This window comes from Hemicordylus capensis, chromosome 2 (genome assembly GCF_027244095.1).
Source record: "Hemicordylus capensis ecotype Gifberg chromosome 2, rHemCap1.1.pri, whole genome shotgun sequence".
In the NCBI taxonomy this organism is placed as follows: domain Eukaryota; kingdom Metazoa; phylum Chordata; class Lepidosauria; order Squamata; family Cordylidae; genus Hemicordylus; species Hemicordylus capensis.
Window position 1 is genome coordinate 247,861,866 of NC_069658.1, and position 24,472 is coordinate 247,886,337.

The following is a 24,472-nucleotide window of genomic DNA, read 5'->3' on the forward strand; positions in this document are numbered from 1 at the left end:
TATGTAATTTTTTAGTGCCATCTGCTGACAATCCATGAAAAACCAAGACCATTTCAATACTACTATTTTTAGGGCCCTTTGAGATACTTATATATTCCAAGATCAGTGTTAATTGCCATGAAAAAAATCACAGGGGATCCACACTAAGAAGAAGGAGGTCACATTATACCACATTTACCCAAATCCAAGATGACAAAATTTAAGATGATCCCCGTATATATGGTTTACCTGTATTTATCCAAAAGAAAGAGGACCCTGAATTTAAGACAACTCTGCTTCTTCAAAAAAGGGAAACTTATACTGGACACAAAAAGCTTTTTATTACATACAGTAACTGTAATAAGTATACAATAAAGATATAAATGTTTCAGTAATGATTTGCCTGGTTAACCAATTTTCTTATCTGGAGGTTTTTTTACTATAGGCCTTTCAGTTTTTCCATTTCACACCTCTTCATCATTTCCACTGTCTTCTTCATCTTCAACTTCTTCCTCACTTTTACAGTCTTCACTATTCTCTACTTTTTCTTCAAATGCAAACAAATCATCTTTGGTTCTACCCATAACATTTGAAAGTAAGCCTTTAGTAAACCCTTTAACTATAAGTTCTGGTGTTATCCCCTCCCAGGCTGTATTTATCCACTGGCAAAGCAGTGTCACACTGCTCTTTCTTTATTTTCCCTGAAGGGGATAGAGCAAGAGTCCTGCCAAGAGTCATGAATCTAAATATTTCAAGCAGTCTTTAAAGAGATGCCACTTCTCCTGAATGACCACAATATCAGTATTCATTTCTCTGATGGGATCCTGCACTTCTGGTGTTAGGTATCCTTTTAATGCATCTAGGACAAGCAGTCCTCTTTTCCCTTTTCTTAGCTGCACACCTGGTCTCCTATTCCAAACGAGGTTCATCTAATCCTTCATTAAGTCTATAGACATCCATTGTTTGCTTTGACACCTAACAATTATTTCAGTAAGCGGCTGTTCCTTTGGCATTGTTTTACACTTCAGAATCACATAGGGTGGCAATTTTGTACCACTGGCGAATACTGCTGCCATTATTGTAATGTGCAGGGATGAAGAAATGTTGGGTCTCTTTACCAGCCAGACAAAAATTTTACTCGTTGAGCTATGTTGGTACATTACTCGTCAGGATTTTTTTCACTTGTCAGGCATCATTTTTCACTTGTCACAGACAAGTAGACTAGTGGATTTCCTCAATGCACATTGTTTCATTCCCTGATGTTTTTTAGAATGACAGGTGTCACACCTTTTTCTGCAACTGTGTAACTAGATGGCATGTCAAAGTTAACTGGTGTCTCGTTTGCATTACCCACTTGGCTCAGCAGATAATTGTGATCTTGGAGTAATCCAATCACGTATTTCTAGAAGGCAATCAGTTTCTCGGTGTAGTCAGAAGGAAGATGCTGGCAAAGAGAAGTTCTTTGCCGGAGGCAAAAACCGAAACGGCGCATCATTCTTACGCACCAGCCATTACTGGCCTTGAAATCTTGCTGTGAAATGTTTTGTGCTCGCGCTATTTCTTGAGCTTTCAGTTTAATGATTTGCCGTGTGACTGGTTTCCCATCTCTTCTCTGAGTGCGCACAAATTCTACAACTTGTTCTTCTATGCCATGAAAACGCCCTATTTTGGGCCCACTGAATGATTTCCGCGTTGAGGCAGCATGTGCAAGTTTCTGTTTTGACTGTCTCCATCTTCGCACATTTGCCTCCGTCACATGGTACTTCCGCCCGGCCTCACAATTGTTAGTTTCTTCTGCATACAGTGCCACCATGAGTTTAAAATGTGCATCGTAAGTTCTTCGTATACCTTGGGTTACTTTCCCTTTTGCATTTGTGCCTTTTTTCTCCACATGATCTGCCATCTCAAAATTCATTGGTCCGCTTTGCAGCTCTCTGTGAACTATGGTACTGGGCCACAAACTTCCTTCATGGGAGGTAAACATGAACACAACAGAATCAGATATATTAGATCTAGTGGACAATTGTATTCAGCACAAGAGCTACTTAAATAAAGGCACTGCCATCATTCCTTTACTTCGGCCTTACTGCAACTTGAGATCTTTTCAATCACAGGCTAACCCAATTATGGTACCTAAAGTCTCCCTATAAAGTCCCATGCCTGTGTGATTGACAGTGCTTTCAAGAAGCATAAATGCTTCTCATGCTGCATCTCACTGGTTCCCTGTGTGAGATGGGAATGTGTGTTCACGAGTACCTTTCTAATTTTTTTTTTAAAGAGCTACTTTAACTAACTTATGTTAGCTCTATTTGTGTGGTACTGGTATGTTGCAGCATTTGCAGTACATAACTCAGTGGTAGAGCATCTGCTTCGCATGCAGAAAGTACCAGGTTCAGTCCCTGGCATGTCTAGGTAGGGCTGGGAAAGGCTCCTGCCTGAAACCTTAGAGAGCCGCTGCCAGTCAGTGTAGACCAGGAGTTCCCAGTCTGTGGTACTCCAATAAATTGGAGCTGGAGGTGATGGGAGTTATAGTTCAGCAAGACCTGGAGTACCACAGGTTGGGAGCCCCTGATGTAGACAATACTGAGCTACAGATGGACCAATGGTTTGACTCAGCAAAAGGCAGCTTCCTATATGTTCCTCTGTTATTGATCAAGATCATCTCTACAGTTACAATCACTGCACCAGTGACGCTTGGAATAGCATGCGGACTGTGGCAGGTGGTGTGAGCACTAGGAAGCTACACTGTGAGCTTCTGGTCATGGGGGCAGGGAGTCCTTAAAGGGAGGCCAAGCCTCATACTGGTCCTTCCCTGGAGATGGTTGGGATGGTGGGACATGTGTGAGGTGAGCGCTGAGAGGGATGCTGAGTGCTTCAGGTGCGGGACCCCTCACAGGTTGTTAAAGGGAAGCCCATAAAGGGTTGCCCATACTTCTCTGGCAACAGCTGTGGCAGGCAGGGTATAGCAGGAGAGGCGTGAGGTGAGCACTGAGAGGAATTCTGAGTGCTTCAGGTGCAGGGCCCCTCACGGACTGTTAAAGGGAAGCAGAGGCCCATCCTTCTCTGGCCATGGCTGTGGCTGGCATGGCAGGAGGAAGATGTGTGAGGCGAGTTTTGGGAGGCACAGCGAGCGTTTCACTGACCGCTGAAAATGCACTCACTGCCCACACTGCCTGCCACCCCAACTGTTGCCAGAGCAGTAAGGGATGTGGCTTCCTTTAAAGCCAAGCTTCCCCCAGTGACTGCCGAGGGAGTGGGTGATGTGTGCGGGGAACCCCTCTCGGCGCTCACCGTGCCATCCCACCTGCCGTCTCAATAGTTGCTGAGGAACGTTTGGCCTTAAGGGAAGCCAAGTCCCGTACTTCTCTGGCAACCACTGGGGTGGCGGGAGGCATGTGTGCAGTGAGCACTGGTAAGGGGATTCCTTCCCAGTGTTCACCTCCCACCATATCCTGACTGATCCCAACATCCCAGCCATTGCCAGAGAAGCACAGGGCTTGGCTTCCTTTAAAGTCGAGCTTTTCCCAGTGACTGTTGAGACGGAGGGGCCGGGGTGGGGATGTTGCCTGTGAGTGAATTGCCAGGTAAATGTGGGGTTTGGCTTCCCTATAAGCAGCTGCAGAGGGTGGGGGCACCAGTACCGCACAGGCTGCAAGCATCTCTGTGTAACCACATGCTATCAGCCACTGCCCGAGTTTAAGATGATCTCCGGCTTATGTTGTTAAAGAGCTTGGGTGGCGGGGTGGGGGCGGGGTCATCTTGGATTCAGGTAACTATGATATTCTTAGTGAAGTCTGCAGGCAAAATGCAGCAATCTGTGAAACAACTGTCTCCCCAGCCCCAGTATAAAGAACATGGGGTGAGGGGAAATCACCAGCAGGAGATACTAAGAATATAGTGCAACCTCCTTTTTCTAAGTGTGGATTCCCCACATGGTAATTTGTGCTGATGTTGGAATACATACGCATCTGGAAGGGTCTTGAAAAGGGCATGGGTCTTTCACAGATTGTCAGAAGCTGGCCAGTAAATGGCACTAAGAAATTACACAACCTGTTTAAATATTATATAGATGCCTCATAACATCTCCCCTCATAATTTGTGCGCTTGTTGGAATTTAGTACATTAGTACTAATTCCAACAACAGTGTTGGAATTAGTAGCTGGGGTGATTGGTAGCACTTGCGGGGATGAATGCTCATTGTGATTTTTGACTACAGCCCTATAGATGGAAAATAGGTGATAGAATTGCAATATTTTCAGCTTTCTGTGTGTTATGCTTTTATTTTCCTGACCATCGGGCCTGCAACAGCCAAATTTGCAATGGGTGTTTGAAAACTTTTTTAAAAAACGCACACTTCTATTGATGTTGTCAGAGGAATGGAAATGCAAATTGGCAGGAATGTCCTGCAAAGATTACTCCATGGAGAGAGTATAACAATTTGTTCATTGTTACCCTAACCTTGACCCTACCCTACCCCTTTCCTCTGTGCAAAAACAACTTCAACCTAATTGTCTGAGAGCAGGGATAAAGAAGGGCTGATAACACAGAGAAAGAAGTAAGTGCCACACTGCTATCACCTATTCCCCACCCTAGAGGGGTAGGCGTTGCCAGAAATCACGATGGGCATTCATCCTCTGGGATGGTACCACTGATCAAAATCTGAGGGCCTCGCTCAATAGATTAAATACATTGCCGCCTAGATAGACTTTAACCTCTTAATATGTCCTGCAAAGTGAACTTGAACTTTACTCTGGGCAAATTAGCCATTGATCAGGGGGACCCCAGCCAACAGGAAATTTAAACATGTGTGACCATGCCGAGGAAGCAGCAAACCTATCACAGACCCTCCACTCTGTTCTCGGCAGACTCAGAGGCAATCCTGTCATGAGGCGAGGCGGAGCAGTCAGCTCAAGTGGCATATTACTGGATGCCAGCAGGGCAGCAAGGGACCTCACATGGGCAGTTCTTTGGGGCCAAGCTGACCCTGGCAAGCTTTGCAAGGAGCACCTATCCTCACACGCCTTGCCAAGCTTGCAAGAAGCTTGAGGCGGGAAGAGGAGGCTGCTGGCAAGCTTCCCTCCTCCCTGCACCACTTCCAAAGGTTACAAATGTCTGTTTTGAAAAGGGGCTGCCCCCCAGCAGGGGTGTGGGGCAAGGCAGCCTTTGGTGCCTTGCTTCAGGTACCGTAGCACCCTGGGCCGCCCTGGACAGACCAATCATAGGATTCCATCATTCATGTGGATTCTCTGATGTTTGGTGAAGTTTGAAATGTAATGGAAGATTCTGCCACAGTCCTGGCACTCAAAGGATCGGTCTCCTGTGTGGACGCGCTGGTGTTTGGCGAGGCTCTGCTTGCTACAGAAGCGCCTCCGACACTCCAGGCACTCAAACGGCTTCTCCCCCGTGTGGATCCGGTGGTGGGAGACCAAGTGGGCTTTGCTAATAAAGGTTTTCCTGCAGTGGCAGCATTCGTAAGGTCTTTCCCCCGTGTGGATTCTCAGGTGTTTAACAAACTCTTCTTTCCACCGGTAGGTTTTCTCACACACTGGGCAGGTGTAGGGCTTCTCACCTGTGTGAATTCTCTGGTGGTTGATCAGCTTGCCTCTCTCGCGGAAGCGTTTCCCGCACTCTGGGCATTCGTGGGGTTTCTGCCCTGTGTGTATTCTCTGGTGTCTAATCAGTTTATCCCTCCGCCGGAAGGTTTTCCCACACTCCAGGCACACGTGGGGCTTTTCCCCAGTGTGCATCTTCTGGTGTCTAATTAAAGTTGATTTGTGCTGGAAATTCCTCCCACACTCGGGGCATAGGTGCTTGATCTCTTTCCCATGAAGCACTGCTTCTGTCACAGCCTCATTACCTTCCGCATGCATCACGGCTTCATCCCATATCATCACTGGCGGCTGATCCTGCTGACTCTTTGATCCGCAACCTTCCTCAAAGCTCTCGCTCTGTAATGGGAGGGGCCCTTGGGATCTCCTGGGGAAGATCTGGCACAATTCCGATGGCTCCGAACCGCCCCCTCGCTGCTCCTCTTCCGCGTTCTCAGACTCTCTGCTGCCACCTGGAGGAGAAGACAGGCAATGCATGGAGGAGTCATGACGGAAAGAGGTGGCAGGAAAACTGAAGGAGAAGCCGGGGAGAGAACACACACATGCACATATGCCCCCCCAAAATAAGGACAATGGACAGTTCCTTAGGAACATTATTCTCTACCTCAGGGGTGGGCATTAGGTAGTTCCCTGGCTAAGCTGAAGTAGCTCTTCACGCATTTGGGCCTGCTCTAATGGGCGACAGAACTAGCTGGGCAAAGAGGCGCCTGTCAAAATGGGTAGCTCTTACATTTAGCAGGCAGGGAGCAACCAGTCCTATTCCACCCCAGCATAGCATCCTTCCAGCGGCTGTTGCTGGTGTCTCCCTGGGGTTTCTGTTTAGACAGTGAGCTTTTGGGGGACAGGGAACCATCACCAAAATTCTTTCCCCATGTACATGGCTTTGCGAACTTTTTATTGAAAAGTGGCGTATAAATAATAGTGGTAGTAGAAGGAGGTGGAGGACAACTTGCCACCTCATGGAGGGCCCCCCCCCCAAATCCGCCACTTAAGGAGACTGCCCCATCTGACCTCATGGGAGAATCACCCCTGGGGTGGGGGGCTGGGCTGGGCTACCTGAAGTCACCCCACCCCCGCCACCCCACTCTCTGATTCTAAGATCCAAAGACCACATTTGGAAAGTGAGATTTATGAGTTGGACGCCAATGCCTATGTAGACCTTTTCTGCTCACAGTCCTTCTCTTGATTTCTTGCATCGGGCACAGGATTGGCAATGGCGACCAAAGACCTTGGTGGGTCAGAGGCAGGTTGCCAAATGCTTCTCACCCTGGGCTCCTCTTCTTTCTTGTTGCAAGACAAACACCCCCAACCACCTCCTCCACCGTTTCTTTATCCTCCTTTGCATCAAGAATTCCTCTCAGTTGCACTTCCCTACCTCTCTCACATGCCGCTGGCAAGATAGTATAAAACAAGGGAAGCTGAAGAGTAATTGCTGTAAGGGCAGTAGAGTACAGGAGCTGCTCTATCGAGGGTCACTGTACTCTACTGCCCTTTCATCATTTCCTCTTCTGCTTCGCTTCCTTCTGGTTTTTTACTAGCCTGGGGAGGGAAGCTGGAAGGTGTATGCTGGGCTCAGAGGAGGTGGGTCCAGCAGAAGACTTCTTTGGGAAGTGCCCTTGCTCCGCAAAGAGACACTCAGAGACAAACAGAAGGAGTGGGGAGAGCAGGGGATTCCTTACCTCTCCCATGGTGCCCCCCAAATGCCCCCTCCCACCTCACAAGAGATCCCTAACACTCCAACTCTATGATTCTAAGGGATGTGATTGATGAATTGGATGCTGGCGCCAAATTAGACCTTTTCTACTTGCAGTACGTCTCTCAGGGGCTTAGTCTGTTTAAAACAGATGGTTGCAAGCAAGAGGGCATTTGTGATTTAACACGGTCTGCTTTTAGGTGGCCTTGACTGGAGAGATTCCAAACAAAAGAAAAATGAAAAACACGCCCGCCTGCCCTGCCCCCCCCCCCGCTAAAGTGGTATATCTTAGGAAATGTTTTCTCGCTTGATTCTGCTGAACATACAAACTGGCCTTGAGTCACTGAGAAGCTAGTTGCTAACATGATGAAGGAAAATTATGCAAAGCAGTCCTGATGAAATTAAAAAAGACAAGTTAGGCAACACAGCTTTATATTGTATTCAGATGCATGTTTCGTTGGGGGTAAGTCCCACTGAACTCAGCGGGACTTGCTTCTGAGTAAACAGGCACAGGATTGAGCAGTCAATTACTCCAGCAGAATGACTCCCTACCTATGGAACCTGCGTCTCCATTCTCTTCCTGCTTGATTTCCTTGGAGAGTGGCCCCTGCCAGGTATCTGATGGAACATGTTCTCCCTCAGGGGAATCCACTGTTACCTCCACGAAGGTCCCCGGCGCCTACAATGAGAGCAAGGTAGTTCCATTCAGAGCAGAGGCAGAAAGAGGTTGGCAGAATGGACTGTACCTTTTCAGACTGCAGATGGGAGATACCAATTGGAAATGCCTCTCCATTAAAACAAAACACTCGCTACAAACAGGAACATGGGAAGCTGCCTTATACTGAGTCAGACCCTTGGTCCATCTGGCTTAGTATTGTTGACACTGCCTGGCAGCAGCTCTCCAAGTTTTCAGGCAGGAGTTTCTCCCAGTCCTACCTGGAGATGCCAGAGATTGAACCTGGAAGCTTCTGCATGCAAGCATACCCTCTTTATTGAGCTATACTCAGTACATTATTATTATTGTTGTTGTTGTTTTATTTTTTATTACTGAACTATAGCTCGATCCCCTAAGGCAGGCCTGCTCAACTTAGGCCCCCCCAGCTGTTTTTGAACTACAACTCCCACAATTCCCAGCCACAGTGGCCAATAGCCAGGGATTATGGGAATTGTAGGCCAACATCTGCAGGAAGGCCGAAGTTGAGCAGCCCTGCCCTAAAGGGAATATTTTACAGCAGCTAGTGCTCACATGTAATCACTCATCCAAATGCAAACCATGGCAAACCCTGCTTAGCAAAGGGGACAATTAATGTTCACTACCACAAGACCGGCACTCCACCCCTAAAGACAGCTAGCTCATCCAGGAGAAAGGTTCCAGCCCATGGCTGTCAGGGATGCATCGCTCTGGGGTAGAGCATCTGCTTTGCATGCAGAAGGACCCATTTTCAATCCCTAGTATCGCCAGGCAGCGTTAGGAAAGAGCCACTGCCAGTTGGAGTAGACAGTACTGAGCTAGATGGACCCTGGGTCTGACCCAGTAGAAGGCCGCTTCCTCTGTTCAATAGTGGATGTTTAATAGCTCTTTGCCTACTGCTGACCTACGAACCTAGGAAGCTGCTATATACTGAGTCCATCTAGCTCAGTATTGTCTACCCAGTGAGTGAGAGAGAGAGCAAAGTTTCAGGAAATCTGAAAGGATAGGAACATAGGAAGCTGCCCTATACTGAGTCAGACCATTGGTCTATCTAGCTCAGTATGATCTACCCAGACTGGCAGCGGCATCTCCAAGGTTGCAGGCAGGAATCTCTCTCAGTCCTATCTTGGAGATGCTGCCAGGGAGGGAACTTGGAACCTTCTGCTCTTCCCAGAGCAGTTCCATCCCCTGAGGGCAATCTCCTCCAGTGCTCACACTTCTAGTCTCCCTTTCATATGCAACCAGGGTGGACCCTGCTTAGCTAAGGGGACAAGTCATGCTTGCTACCACAAGACCAGCTCTCCTCTCCTTTTGAAGAGGAGCTAGCTTTTGAAGACCTAGCCTTCTATTTGCACCAAGCTTTGAGATGAGACCATAGCTCAGTGATAGAGCATCTGCTCTGCATGCAGAAGGTCCCAGGTTCAATCCCTGGCCTATCCAGGTAGGGCTGGGAGAGACTCCTGCCTGCAACCTTGGAGAGCTGCTTCCAGTCAGCGTAGACAATACTGAGCTAGATAGACCAAGAGTTGATTCAGTATAAGGCAGCTTCCTATATTCCTACATGGGGAGGAGCATTCAAAAAACAGCATTCATGATTTAACCTCATGGTTTCTCAGCAGAGTTGGGCATTCCACACACACCCCGCCAACTCCCCTCTGAACCCCAAGACTTCCTGGCTGGAATCTGGTCACCTCTTGCTCCCAGTGCTCTGCCTCTTGTTGCCTCATCAGGAAATCTTCAGCCAGCGCAATCACGTGGGCACAAGTTTCCGGGTCCCGTTCCCGGACCCAGCTCTGCACCTCCTGGGGCAGGACAGTCATAAACTGCTCCAGGATCACCAGTTCCAGAATCTCCTCCTTGCTGCGTCTCTCAGGCTGCAGCCACTGGTGGCAAAGTTCCCGGAGTCGGCTGTAGACTTGACGCAACCCTCTGGTCTCAGGGAAGCAGAAATGGCGGAACTGCTGGCGCTGGGCCTCCGCTCCGACCCCTTCCTTCAGAAGAATGGCATTCTTCCCTCTTCTGCGGCCTTTCCCGGCGCTGCTGCTCTTGGGCCTACCAGAGGGCTGCTGAGCTCCCCCGTCGAAGACCGACGTCTGCTGAGTCGCCCACTCGCCTGTCAGCCATTTGGAAGAATTATCTGCTCCCTCAAAGGAAGCGGGGAAAGCCTTGGTATCGTCCCACAGTATGGCCTCTCTGAACGGCGAGTGTCCCCACCCTGAGTGAGGGAGCTGTGCTACCTTCAGGAGCTCCCGCTTCTGTTGGGCCTCCCAATGCTCCTCTTCTGGCTCCTGCTTGATATGTGCTGAGGCTGCCCATGCCAGGGGCTCTCCAATGCACACCGCCTGGATATCATGAGTGTCAGTGAGGTCCCCGGCCTCCATTTTTATCCCCCTCTGCTGTTTGAGGGCAGCCTGGAACTGAAATCCCAGAGATGGCAAGGTTGTGCTGTCCTCAGCAGCCATTTTGTCACAAAGTTGACCTGACTCCTGGTATGGCTCTCAGGCTCATATTCTTTAGCACAACCTGAAGAAAACACCACGTCCCTTTTTGTGAGCAGAAATCAGTAAAAAAGACAGATCAATGGAGTGTTCTCAGCAGCAAGATAGGAGTCTTTGGCCACAGCAGGGACAACTGAGCCTTCTCCCTGAAACAGAAAGAGACAAATGTTTTGAAGGCCTTGCTAGCCACTAGGCTGAAGATTGGCCTCCCCAACCAAGTCCCTTTCATTATGGATGTCACAGCATCTTGTACCCTACCATAATTCTGCTCAGCGTTTCCAACTTGTAATGTGGGTGGACACATTTACAATATGATGGGGGCAAATCACATGATGGGTAGTTGCCAGTCTTGGGGCTGGGATGGAGCTGGTTTGCAACACGGAGGCCATCACCAGGAGTCGACACCTCGATGGCGCAACCTTTACCTTTACACAACACAGAGGCTATTTTGAACTCTCTCCTTGTTTGCAACATGGAAACCATTTTTGAAGGCATTGTCATTCAGATTTGCAAACAGATATTTGGTCGCTTGTGGCAAACAAAATTGCTTCTAGGTCACCAGGCCTAGATGTGTGTTTTTAAAAAATGTTTTTTTTTCCTTCCCCATTTAGACTACAAACAAAACTTTGTTCTTGGTAACTTTTTTCTCTTTTGAGAAAGAGATAGCTAACTGGGTAAAGAGTCAAAGTTGCAATTGTCTTTATATTTATTTATATTTATATTTCTTCTTCATGAACCCCACTGCCTATGGATCATCGGTAAAGGTCAAGTTGCAGTTGCCACCAGCTCGCTCATTGGTGACCCATAACCGGGCCTTTTTTAGGGTTTTCTGGGGCTCGGGAACACACTCCCAAATGACATCAGAATCTCCCCATGTCTGATGGCTTTTGAAAACTTTTTTGATAAATTTTGATAACTTTTTTGATAACACACCAGTTCTATCAGGCCTTTAGCTTAAGAAGTTTCATTTATGGTAATTTTAACCTGTTTTATAAGATGTTTAGGTTTTACTTGCTGTTTGTTTAAATTGTAAACCCAGAGGCACTCTGAGCTGAGGTCCAGGGCCTCCACACCCCCTGGGGGCCCCCGAATCCTTTTTAGTCTCTCCTGGGTGATGTGGTCAAGCTAAAAATGTGTTAAAAATACTGGGAGGGTGGGTGGGGAGCCTCCAAAATCCTATAGGTCCAGCCTACAAAATTACCTAGGTGCACCTCTGTGTAAACTGCCCTGAGATTTTATATAGGGCAGTATATAAATGTGACAAGTAATTAAGTAAACAAACAAACAGTGGCTGTTGCTGGTCTCGTGTGTGTGTGTGTGTGTGTGTGTGTGTGTGTGTGTGTGTGTGTGTGTGTGTGTGTTTAAATTGTGAACCCTTTGCGGACGGGATCATTTTATTATTATTGCTATTTTTTTCAATGTAAACCATTCTGAGAAATTTTTGCGCTGAAAAGTGGTATAACTAATCATAGCAATGTTTGTAAAGGACTGAGAATCAGGAGGAAACCCCACCTCCCCACAAAAAGCTCACTTTTAGTAGAGTTAAGTGTATGAAATGAAGGAATCTATCCAACAAGATGGAGCAGAGAAAGCAGAAGAGATTGGGACAAAAGAGGAAAGAGAAAGATCAGGGAAATATTGATAAGAGATTGCATGAAGAGAGTATTATTGAAAACCAATTGAATAATAATACAAATATGTTACTGATCTCCAGTAGGGGTTTTCAAGGACCATGGTTTGGGTCATGGTCTGAATTTGGATCGGTCCGTGGTCTGGCCGAACTGCGAACCGGTCCAGTGATTCGAGGTAGCACCGGTGGGGGTGGCAAGTGGCACTTTTAAAAGTCTTTGCAGGTCCTTACAGTGTGACTGCCACTCCAGGCAGCTTCCTGCTGCTGCGGAACAACCCCCAGGCCAGTAGCCCATGCAGTGGTGGTGCGGCTCCGTCACTCACCTGGCCTCCGCGTATGCGCAGAGGCCAGGTGAGTGATAGAGCCATGTCACCATCATGCTGGTAAGGCCCAGCAGCTTTACTTTTAAAGGTTCCACTGGCCGCCACCCCTCCCCTGGCACCACCTCGAACCACTGGACTGGTTCGCGGGTCGGCCGAACTGGGTCAAACTGGTCCACTGGACCATGGAACAATCCAAATTCGGACCATGACCCAAACTACAGTCTGTGCACACCCCTAATCTTTCAGCTACCCTCTTTTAAAAAGAGAGAGAATTGTTCAAAGTTATACAAGCTGGTGGCATGGCTAAAAGACTGAGCTGTGAACTGGAACTTCACTTCGGCCACAAACCTACTGCATGGGCATACACTAGCCACTCCCTCTCAGCGGCAATTTGGGGAAAATAATACTGTCCTACCTTACATGGCTCTTTTAAGGATTACAAGATGATACATTCTGAACATCTCAAAATACTATGTACATACCAAGTAATTATTATTGCATAAGAGCAATATCATATCATCTTATCAATTGAGAAAAATTGAAGTTGCATATTAAAAAAATGTTTAGCCAGAGGTTGGGGGGAAAATATGAACTCTTTTTAAAATTGTTAATGAGAGTATTCTATTTCACCTTTCTTTCCCAACATGGAATCCACAAATAAGCATCACTACAGCAGCAACACTTCAGCACTGATGCAATTCTATGCATGTATACTAGAAGCCCCACTGTGTCCAACAGGGCTTGCTCCCAGGTAAATATGTATTGGAACACAGACTGATGATTGTCATTTTCTCTTTGGATTAAGACAAGAGCAACAATTTAATCTGGAATTCTGGAAGATAATTCTCTCAGTCTACCCTACTTCCTTGCAAGAAAGCAATCCCCGTTTCTACTGATAAAATCTGAATTAGGATCATTTTAGTTGCTCCTAATAAAATGTTTCCCAGTCTGGGGCTTTTGGATTTTAACAGACCAATAAGGATCTTCTCCTTGAAAGAAAGCAATTCCCATTTCTACGGATAAAACCTGAATTAGGACATTTTAGTTGCTCCTAATAAAGGTGTTTACCAGAACTGGGGTTTTGGGACATTAACAGATCAATAAGGATCTCTACAATCGATCTCCCCTTTTGATGCTTCTTTCTCCTCCACCCCTTGCAACTCCCCCCCCTTTTCTTAAATGCCATCTTCATCAGTCATCTCCTCCTCCTCCTCCTCCTCCTCCAAGTCACTCACGTATCCAGCTTCTGCTCCGCAAGCCCGTGAGACTTTTCTGCAAACCTCCGTTTATCTCTTAAACCGGGAGAAATCCAGGAACCACTTTCAAAGAAAGGAAGCAGAGGCCTTCCCCTTCCTGCGTCTTATATTTCCAGACCTCTCTAGGAAGTCGAGAATGATGCGGTGTTTTTTTTCTTTCTTAACCCTTATAGTCATTTGTATCTACGCTTATAGCAGGGGTGGGCAACCCGATACTCCAGAGCTGTTGAACTACCATCGCTCCCAGCTGTCATTTATTATGGCAGTGGATGATGGGTTTTTTTTAGTCCAACCACGGCTGGAGCGCCTCAGGTTGGTCATCCCTGGCTTATAGCACCACAGAAGTGAAACCATCATTACCCGTTGGAGAGGAATGATACTTTTATTTTCCCTGGGCCACAAATAGAAGCTTTGCAGCTAGCCACACAACTGGACTGCCATGCCAGAGTTACTGCGGGTTTTCTGCAAGGCTTTATTGTGACCTTGAAGTTGCCCCTAAAAAGGGATGCAAAAAGGCGCGGGCGGGGGGGGGGTTTAACCCCAGATATAAATTGGGCTACACTCTAACGTGCAGTGAGAAACCCGAATTGTGTGTGAACTGCTCCCCGATAGCTCGCAGGGAGTTCCGGGTAAATCTGCCCGATATGTGAACGCACCCCCTCAGTTCTGGAGGAGATGCGAGCTAAAGGGCTTTAAAAGCCTTGTGTGTTAAAAGCCCTGAATTTCTCACTGTCATAAATGCACAAGAGTCCCACTAGGAGCAGGGGGTGGGGGAATGGTGGCAGCCAGCCCCCATAAAGAGCCTTGAATTATGTGGATGTTCTCTCAGTTTTTTTCTGCTAGTGCAGGGCTGGGTAAACCTGGCCCTCCAGATGTTGTTGTTGTTAGGAACATAGGAAACTGCCATATACTGAGTCAGACCATTGGTCTATCTAGCTCAGTATTGTCTTCACAGACTGGCAGCTGCTTCTCCAAGGTTGCAGGCAGGAATCTCTCTCAGCCCTTTCTTGGAGAAGCCAGGGAGGGAACTTGAAACCTTCTGCTCTTCCCAGAGTGGCTTCATCCCCTGAGGGGAAGATTGTTGTGGCTGTTGTTGCTGGTGTCTATCTTGTTTCTTTTTTAGATTGTGAGCCCTTTGGGGAGAGGGAGCCATCTTTATTATTTGTTTATATCTATGTAAACTCCCATCATCTCCAGCCATAGGGATGATGGGCGTTGTAGTTCAAGAACATCTGGAGAGCCAAGTTTGCCCAGCCCTGCCCTAGTGGGACTTATGTGCATCATAACAGCTGGAATTCAGCGGGTGAAGCTTTTCTCCAGGAGTGGCAATATGGTGGTGTGGCTAGCTGACACATCAGCATTTTATACATGTTTGGTTTTTTTTAATCATGTTTTTATACCACCTGATATGTACATGTTGGTTTTCTACATAGATAACCCAATTCCATTTGGCGGGGGGGGGGGGACACGGCCCTGCATGATACACCTTCATATGAAGTTGCCCCATATGAGTCAGACCATTGGTCCATCTAAATCAGAATTGCCTACTCTGACTGGCAGCAGCTCTCCAGGGTGGGTCTCAAGCTGAGGGAAATCTTTCCCAGCTTCACTACAAAAGATCATTTTAATGGGACGTGGCAGGAAGTGAACCTGGGACATCCTTTATGTAAAGCACCCTCTTCTCTATTGAGAGATGACATCCACACATGTTCAGAAACTACTGCCAACTGAGGTTTGCTGCATATACATAGAGCAGCATAGTTTACATGTATGTGCTCATCATGTTTGATGATATGTACATATCTGATGTACAGATGGTTTAACTACACAGAAAAAGGAAGGTGTGTGGGGGGGTGTCATGAGATGTAGATGCATCTTAAGACATGGGTCTACAAGGTGAGGGTTGTATTCTGGTGGCTTAGCATTTTTCTGCAATGAGCAGGGGGTTGGGCTTGCAAAAGCACCAAGATTCTTTGCTAATTGAGCAAGGAGGTACCTCTTAAAAGTGATGATTCTCTTTATTGAGCAGGGGGAGAGCAACTGGCCCTATCCATCCCCAGCACAGCATCCCTCCAGTGGCTGTTGTTGCTGGTGTCTATTTTGTTTCTTTTTTTTAGATTGTGAGCCCTTTGGGGAGAGGGAGCCATCTTTATTTATATGTTTGTATCTATGTAAACTGTTTTGGAAACTTTTGTTGAAAAGTGGTATATAAATATTCATCATACATATTTGTAACTCTAAAATTCTATATTTCTGTACAATAAAGTGTTTATGTGCACTTAGAATACTGTGTCCAGTTTGTGTGTACACCGTATTAAGATTGTACAGGCATTGAATATAATGTGGGTGACCAGGGCTGTAGTCCCACTCTGTACTGCAATAGTCAGACCTCACTTGAGTACTGCAATAGTCAGACCTCACTTACTGTACCCCACATTTGTTAAGGATGTTGATAAACTGGAATAGCTTTAGAGGAAGGCAACAAAGATGATGAAAGCAGGGGCGTAACTAGTATTAGGCAAGGGGAGGCAGTATTAGGCAAGGGGAGGCAGCTAGTAACTAGTATTAGGCAAGGGGAGGCTGCTGCCTGCAGGCCCCCACGCCTCAAGGGAACCCCCAGAGGCAAGTTACATAATAATAATAATCTTTATTACGGTCGTTGACCAGCACAGGCAAGTTACATGTGAAGTGTGTGTGTGTATCAGCGAGGGGCCCATTTTAAAATTTTGTCTCTGGGCCCACTCCAGCCTTGTTACGCCCCTGGATGAAAGGTCTGGAAACTAAGTCCTAGGAGGAACGGTTGAGGAAGTGAAGTATGTTTAAGCTAGAGAAGGGAAGACTAAGTGAAGATCAGGGGACAGGGGCGGAGCTACTGTTGGGCAAACGGGTTCAAAGAACCCGGGCCACCACCCCTCAGGGGCAGTGCCTCGTGGCCCCAGACATGCTCCCTGTACCTGACGTCAGACGCGGGTGTGTGTGTGTGATTTCGCTCCCAAATGGGGCCATGCAGCCCCGTTTGGGAGTTAGATTGACCAGCACTGCATTCGCAGCATAGCCAGAGCTGCCTTTAAAAGGCAGGGAGAGTCGCTCCGGCTGTGCTGCAAATGCAGCACTGGCCGACTGAGCTCTAAATGGGGCCGTGCGGCCCCGTTTGCGAGTGATACCATGCTTCCGTGTCAGACACCAGACGCAGGAGGCATGGCTAAATGCTCCCTGTGTCTGATGTCAGATGCAGGTGTTGGGGTGAGGGTGGGCACGGTGGAGGCAGCACCTGGGCCGCCACGGGCCTTGCTCCGTGCCTGGCGAAGATAGGATAGCCGGCATCTTCAAAGAACTGAAAGGCTGTCGCACTGGAATGGGCTTGTTCTGTGTTGCTCCTGAGGGCAGGACTAGAACTAATGGAAATGATCAGGATGCAGATAAAGGCTAGTCATTTGGAAGAATTTCCTAATCATAGGAGTTTCTGGTTTGACAGTGGAACAGTCTGCCTTGAGCAGTGGTGGGCTCTCTTTATCGGTTTTCAAGCAGAGGCTGTGTGCCCATTTCTCAGGGAGAGGGAGAATGTAGCAGTTTCTTGTACAGAGAGTGGGAGGCTCCTATGATCCTGTAATGAAAGTGGGCAGCATTTGCAGTGTCCCCACCATAAAGGTAAAGTTGTACCATCCAGTCGACGTCAACTCCTGGCAACCACAGAGCCCTGTGGTTGTCTTTGGTAGAATGCAGGAGGGGTTTACCATTGCCATCATGAGATGATGCCTTTCAGCACCTTCCTATATTGCTGCTGCCTGATATAGGAGTTTCCCATAGTCTGGGAAACATACCAGTGGGGATTCGAACCAGCAACCTCTTGCTCCCTAGGCAAGTTACTTCCCCACTGCATCATACAGAGACAGAAAAGGACAGAAAAGGACTCGAATGCCCCACAGCCTGAATTTCTACTAAATTTCTACTAAATACTGCACTGAACCTTGGCACTGACTATAATTCTCTCCGACAGGGGTTCCCACTCTTGGGCCCCCAGCTGTTATTTGGACTACAACTCTCGTCATTCATGGCCACAGTGACTGCCATACTGCCAACGTTTTGCGGAGGAAAAAAGGGGTAGACTTGTAGCAACCACTTCTCATGCCAAAGATTACTGCTCAAGTCCACCACCCATTATTCTGCATTGCTGGATTCCATCCAACAGATGCTGTGCATTGCAGAATGCCTTCCTCTTGTGTACCCATCTACAAGCAGGTCCACTGGAGACAAGATGCATTCACCTACTCACCTGGAGACTGAATTTCTAGAGATTCTGAGGCGGGAGCTCAATCCTGACCAACAGCAACTCTAGCAACGTGTGTGTACGCGCAGGGGGTGGGATTAAACAAGGTCTCCCCAAGAGGCAAAAATAAGGACGGTGATTGCTGTATGGTGGGCAGCAATTCTTCAGGTGAAGCTTTCCTCATTCCTCACATCCATGCAGATGGTTCTTGCACTTCTTGAGTGTCCAGAATAAACTCTGTGTGTGTGTGAGAGAGAGAGAGAGGGGCGGGGTCTGGATTGCAAACAGCGTTGCATACCTTTTGTGCTTTAGAAGCTGCGTGACAGGCAAAAAATCAGTAAGTGAAGCTTTTCCTGGCATGGAGTTAAGTAAGGGACAAGGTAGGCAATAGGGTTGCTACTTTCCTGCTGTTACAGGAGGTATCTCGTGCTGCATGACAAGCAGAAGATAGCAGGTGAAACTCTCCTCCATGCTTTGTCTCTCTACAAGTCAGAACAAGACTCAGCAAGACCAGGAACTTGGGGGCAGGCACGTATCTCCAGAAGGCAGCTCCAGCAGGCTTTGGCATCTGTTATAAAGACTCTCGATACCTCCAAAGAGTTAAATCAATAGAGCTTCGGGTTGCCAGAGGGGGCCGGAAATCTCAGAATGGGAATGGGAAGCCATGCAAGTCGCTTTCCTGCTCCACCTTCCCCAGGAGGGAATCTGCCTTTTGAATTTTTTTTTTCCCCAGCCGTAGAGACGGCAGGAATTGGTAAACCTGCAAAAGTGTTTTCTCTGCTCCCCTGTTTTGGTTTTTGCTGCAGCTGTCAGGTGGAGGTGAGTTAAAAAGAGGGTCTTGCAGCAGGTGAGAAGGAGGGCAAGAAAGGCGGGTGGGGGGGAGAAAGAGAGGGGTTTGCAGTACCCCGTCGCCCCGCCAATGCCAGATGCGGGGCGGGGGGGGGGCGGGGTGAGAGGGGGCTTCCTGCAGTGTCCCCACAACCAAATTTCCTTGGCTTATCGTTCCCCCTTTGCAATCATTTTAGGTCTTTTAATTTGGACAGTAGATACTCAGAACGAAGTAATCCTCAATTTACTCACAAGTAAACACGTGTATGTATTTGCTAGCTGGTCGAACATTCTTTGGACGCTGTGCTAGGTTTCGAAATACCTAAAAGGCATAGCGTACGATCTAATCCATGCTCTCTATGTGTACAACACAATCCCAAGCAAAATCATGTGTTTTGATTTTTTGTGGTGTGTTTTTTTTAAGTCCCCCAAAACCCCCAATATTTGCTCAAAAGCAATCCTCAGTAAGTTCAATTTGCTCACAAGGAAGCATGGGTAAAAGTAATACAACTGCAGTAAAATTTCTTATCGGACCAGGTGTAGAAGTCAGAAGCCGAAATTTCCTGCTTTATATAATCTAGACTTCTGTTATGCTAATGACTGTTAATAAAGACTCTGTGTGTGAGTGTGATTAACTATTTCTCTTGTGTGTGTGTGTGTGTCTATAGCAGAACTGCTTTATGTAAAACTGCATTTAAATTAAGGATATTTATATTCTACCATTCAAGAAAAGCTTCCCAAAGTGGTTTTCATAGAATAAACCTAAACTGTATATTGATCTAGGAGCCAGCCCAAAAATGTAGGAGCCAGACAATGGACACTTGACAAAATTACCAGAATTCGTGATGGACATGGTGGAGGGGGAGGGTACATGGGCTGCCTGGGACAAATCAACATTTTAAATTAAATAATTCTATCTCTGAATATCCTAGTCTAGGCACCATGACTCCCTGGCACTTGGGATTTGTCAAGGTCTGTAACAGAAAAATAAGATGGTTCCGTTTTCCAAAAGGACTCACAATTTAGCAAATAGACCGACAAGAGGAAGCACCTTTTCACACAAGATGTGGTGATGGCCACTAGTTTGAATGGTTTTAAAAGAGACTTAGACAAAGTCATGGAGGACAGGTCTATCAATGGCTACTAGTCTGGTGGCTTTGGCCACCTCCAGCCTCAGAGGCAAGGTGCCACTAAATACCAGTTGCAGTGGAGCAACAATAGGAGAGAAGGCATGCCCTCACCCCCTGCCTGTGGGCTTCTCAGAGGCATCTGGGGGGCCACTGTATGAAACAGGATGCTGGACTAGATAGGCCTTGGGCCTGATCCAGCAGGGTTGTTCTTATGTTCTTAGTTCCAAGTTTAACTAATGAAGCCTACTTCTTGATCCTACTTCATGATGGCTCTTACCTAGGACCCCTCCTGTGTGCTGTGAATTTGCCTTATGTCTAATTGTCTGGACATGGGGTACAGAGGGGTGTGGCCTATTATTTGAGTGGCTGCCATCTTGAACCAACATGGCATATTGCGTGTGTGTATGTGTGGAAATGAGGTGCCTTAGAATGCCCTTCCATGTGCTGTGAATTTGGTTTATATCTAATCAGTGCTTACTCTAACAGGGATTCCCAGATATTGTTGACTACAGCTCCCATAATCCCCAAGCAAAAGCTATTTCAGCTGGGGATTCTGGGAGTTGTAGTCAACAACATCCGGGAATCTCTGTTGGAAGGAACACTGCATCTCACTATAAATACAAAAGTTATTAGCGGGACGGAGACACAGTTGCAGACATATACATGAAGATCATATAAGCCTTCTTTCATTCAAGAAGCAGACTAAAAATAAATACAATGGAGACATCAGCAACTGCCACTGAAGAGATACTGTGCTGGGGTTGGGCAAGGACAGTTGTTCACCCCTGACTAAATATCAGCCAACCACCACTTTAAAAGTGGCGCCCAGTTATCAGGTGCTGCTTCAAAGGGTGCAGATCTCTCTCTAAACATCTTTGAGGAGTTCCTCCTCTCACCACTCAACCTATCCTTAGCTTCAGTCCCCAAAACATATTTTTCTTTCCTCCCCTCATGAAAAAATTGCAGTTGCTCCTCAAGCTTTCCCTCTGTCTGCACCCCACTGCTTCTTTGCCCGTTTGTGTTCTGCAGGATGTTCCCTGCTGTCAAGCATGGTGTGATTAGCTCCCGAGGTCCACAGAGCTCATGTGCAGAATGACTGCTGCATCTGGGTTCAGAAAGGAATTGAGTATATCTTCCTTTCCAGCACGTGGCTTGGCTCATTTGCACAGTCTGGAGGTATATTGATCTGTAATTGTCTTCCTCCGCGGCATCTTTCCTCTGCTTGTGGCATATAAGGATTTGCATTGCCTGGGCTGATCAGGGAGAGAAGTTTTTTTGGGATTCCCTCCGTTTTCATAATACAGTAGTTTAATTCAATTTCTGTGTTCTCTTCTCCAGAAAGGCCTCAGGCATCCCTAGGAGGACCGTGTCGGTTCCCAGACCAACCTGTTTGAAGAACCCGCCCCAAGGCTGAAAGCTGCAGAGAAGACTGCACGTTTGTGGTTAAGGAGAAGAATTGTGGAGACGGCCTGGATAAGAGCGTCCCTTAGTCTGGGAAAGAAAATGGCTGACAAGCAAAGGATTGTGGGAGGCCAGGTTTCTGTGGATCAAGGGGAACAGCCAGGAGAACAAATGGACAAGCACAGCCCAGCAAGCCCCAAACAAGAAGAGGGATTGGAAAGCGTGGGGAAAGTACCTCATAAAACCCTCCATTCAGGGAGTGTGAGGAGAATTCTGAAAAGGGTAACAGCCTCGCAGGTCAAAGAGGAACCAAAGGAGAGTCGGCCCCAGAGTCAGGAACCCCTGTCTCAGGCGCCTCCAACGAGAAAGCAGGCAACCCATTCAAGCTGGAGCAACCCAGAGCTGACAGAGCCCACCGTGCCATGGGGGGATATTAAGGCCTTTCTGGCCCATTTTGAGGGGGCTGATGAGGCCAGCCATTGGGTAACGCGCCTGGGCCCTGGCCTTGGGGAAGCCGAGGAGGCCTTAGGCAGCCTTGACATCCGAGATAGCTATGGGAAAATGAAAGCCGCCATCTTGCGAGGGGAAGCCAGCTGTCGAGAGTGGCAGCGCCAGCGTTTCAGGCTCTTCTGTTACGAGGAGGCTGAAGGGCCCCGAGAGGCTTGCGGCCAGCTCCGGGAATTTTGCCACCAGTGGCTGAAGCCAGAGAGACGCACCAAGGAGCAGATCCTGGAGTTGGTGATCCTGGAGCAGTTCCAGGCCATCCTGCCTCAGGAAATGCAGAGCTGGGTCAGGGAAGTGGGACCGGAGACCTGTGGCCAAGCAGTGGCCCTAGCAGAGGAGTTCCTGCTGAGGCAGGGAGAGGATGAGAGGCAGGAGGAGCAGGTGAGACTTATGTGTGGGCAAATGGAGGTGTAAGCAGGGCTGAATTAAAAAAACCAAAAAACCCACTAATGTGCGTATACACACACACACACACACACACACACACACACACACACACCCCTGAATTGTGCACTGGGGAAAGCTGAATAGAATTGCATTGGAAGCTGCCTTGTACTGAGTCAGATCTTTGGTCTACACTGACTGGTAGCACCTTTTGAAAGTTTCAGATGGGTCTTTCCCAGCCCTACATGGAGATGCTGAGGATTTAACTTGAGACCTTCGGCATGCAAAGCAGATGCTCTTCCACTGAGCTATGGTCCTCCTCCCCCCACCAGTAGTGTATTCCTTGTTGTGACCTGTGTACATGCTTTATTAATGTAACAAATTCTTATCCCGACCTTCCTCCAAGGAACTTGTGACCTGTGTACATTATTTACTAACTAGCTGGGCCAGGCACAGAGCATCTGCACCTCTAGTTCGTTGCCTATTGCTGCACGCCCCCTGCTGTCGCTGTTTTGTCGCCTGCCTGTTTCCGCCTCCTTCTTCTCCCCCGCCTGTTGCTGCCTCCTCCTTCCCCCACCCATCTGTTGCTGCCTCCTTCTTCCCCTGTCCCCGCCGCCGCCACTGCCATTTTCTTGTTGCTGCCCCCCCAACCCTGGCCGGCCAACTGGCCGGTTGCTACCACTGCCGCCATTTCCCCCTCTCCCATGTCCCACCCGTCCTGTGGCTAGCTTATCCAGCAGCTCTCTAAACTCTCGCAGGAGCTGCCACGCATGGGATTAGCCATGTGTATGCCTTAGAGGATTAAATATATAGAAGATGTAACAAACTCTTATCCTGCCCTTCCTCCAAGGAACTAGGGATGGTGTGCATAACTGCTCCCCATTTTATCCTCACAGCAACCCTGCAAGATAAGTTAGGCTGAGAGAGAGTGACTGGCCCATGGTAACCCAAACTGTGTTTATGACTGTGTGAGAATTGGAACTTGGGTCCCACAAGCCCTAGTGGGGCATGCTAGCCATTACACCTTTACTATAATTTCTCTCCTTTCTCTCATAATTTCTCTTACCCAGTTAAAATAATTAAGGAATGTGAACAATTATAATAAAAACAAACCACAGCACAGAGCAGCAACCAATACATATGAAAGTATGGCTGCCTTATACTCAGGTGCTTTGGACCCAAGCCGTTTAAGGTTGGGGTGGCCTGTAGCCCTCAAGACAAATAGCCAGTGATAGATTTGTCCTTCATGGATTTGTCTAAGCCCCACTTAAAGCTATCCAAGCTGGTGGCCACTACTACTACATCCTGTGGCAAAGAATTCCATAGTTTAATGACGCACTGTGTGAAAAAGTACTTCCTTTTGTCATTCCTAAATTTCCTGACAATCAGTTGCAGGGATGACCCCTGGTTATAGTGTTGTGGGGAGATTCTGACTATTGGAGCCCTCCTCAGACATTTTAAAAAAAAATGTGGTAGGGGGAGGAACACTGTACTCATATACAGCATCTCAGAGCGCACCCAGAAGCCCTGCCCTGACACTGATATACTTAGAAACCTCTCCAGTTATGCCATTTGTCTGAAGAGGTACATGCCATAAACATGATGGCATCCGTTTCAGTGATCAGAAGCCTAAAGTGCCCCAGCCTTCAGATCACGGAACCAATCACCCTCACACTTATGGGGCTGGACTTCTGCGTGTGCACTGAGACACTGTACACAAGATCAGTGTCTGGTCTTTCCTGTAACAGGGATTCCCAGATGTTGTTGACTACAGTTCCCATCATCCCCAGCCAAAGGCCATTGCAACAGAGGAGGATGGGAGCTGTAGTTAACAATATCTGGGAATCCCTGTTACAGGAACCCTGGCTGTGCCCCTCTGTGCCCTCGCCCTTGTCTTTAAACAGGACTTGGGAAGACACCTATAGTTGAATTTAAGATCTGGTTCGTTCTCTCTCTCTCTCTCTCTGTTCAGTCGTGTCCGACTCTCGGTCACGCCGTGGATCACTGCACTCCATGCCGTCTGCCATGGTCATTCTAGTGTCATTTTTCATAATATCCAGCCACTGAGTACAAGGCTGTCCCTGTCTCCTTCTCCCGCTGATCATCCCCAGCATAATTGTCTTTTCGAGTGAGTCAGCTCGCATGACATGACGAAAATATGTCAGTCTATGTCTGGTAATCTTAGCTTCTAGAGATATTATTTGTTTAACTCGATCTAAAACGTCCTTATTTGTAATTCTTGCTGTCCATGGGATACGCAACAGTCACCTCCAACACCA

At 47.6% G+C, this 24,472-nt stretch overlaps 2 protein-coding genes across 7 annotated transcripts in view; one reads left to right on the top strand and one right to left on the bottom strand.

Moving 5' to 3' along the window:
- The window catches only part of LOC128342602 (zinc finger and SCAN domain-containing protein 2-like), a 33,590-nt gene that overhangs the window by 3,917 nt on the left and 5,201 nt on the right, over nucleotides 1-24,472 (top strand). The window contains exons 1-2 of one of the 3 annotated variants that reach the window (XM_053290091.1): nucleotides 18,537-18,793; nucleotides 21,243-22,190. In XM_053290091.1, the coding sequence (XP_053146066.1) occupies nucleotides 21,408-22,190 (783 nt within the window). In that variant the 5' untranslated portion in view covers nucleotides 18,537-18,793; nucleotides 21,243-21,407. Of the gene's footprint in view, nucleotides 1-18,536; nucleotides 18,794-21,242; nucleotides 22,191-24,472 lie in introns of those variants that run through there. The other 2 variants (XM_053290089.1, XM_053290090.1) reach the window with 2 other exon arrangements.
- On the bottom strand, nucleotides 302-18,617 carry LOC128342625 (zinc finger and SCAN domain-containing protein 31-like). 4 transcript variants are annotated; one of them, XM_053290182.1, is made up of 5 exons: nucleotides 17,953-18,617; nucleotides 9,664-10,616; nucleotides 7,834-7,960; nucleotides 5,549-6,040; nucleotides 302-1,944 (listed from the first exon to the last, which is right to left on the bottom strand). In XM_053290182.1, exons 2-5 carry the CDS (start codon nucleotides 10,432-10,434, stop codon nucleotides 1,382-1,384), a joined length of 1,953 nt encoding a protein of 650 aa, XP_053146157.1. In that variant the 5' UTR covers nucleotides 10,435-10,616; nucleotides 17,953-18,617; the 3' UTR covers nucleotides 302-1,381. The 4 variants fall into 4 exon arrangements, with proteins under 4 accessions (XP_053146157.1, XP_053146156.1, XP_053146159.1 ...); XM_053290181.1 differs by lacking the exon at nucleotides 17,953-18,617 and adding an exon at nucleotides 13,659-13,920; XM_053290184.1 differs by lacking the exon at nucleotides 17,953-18,617 and adding an exon at nucleotides 13,659-13,911 and having other exon boundaries at nucleotides 5,837-6,040.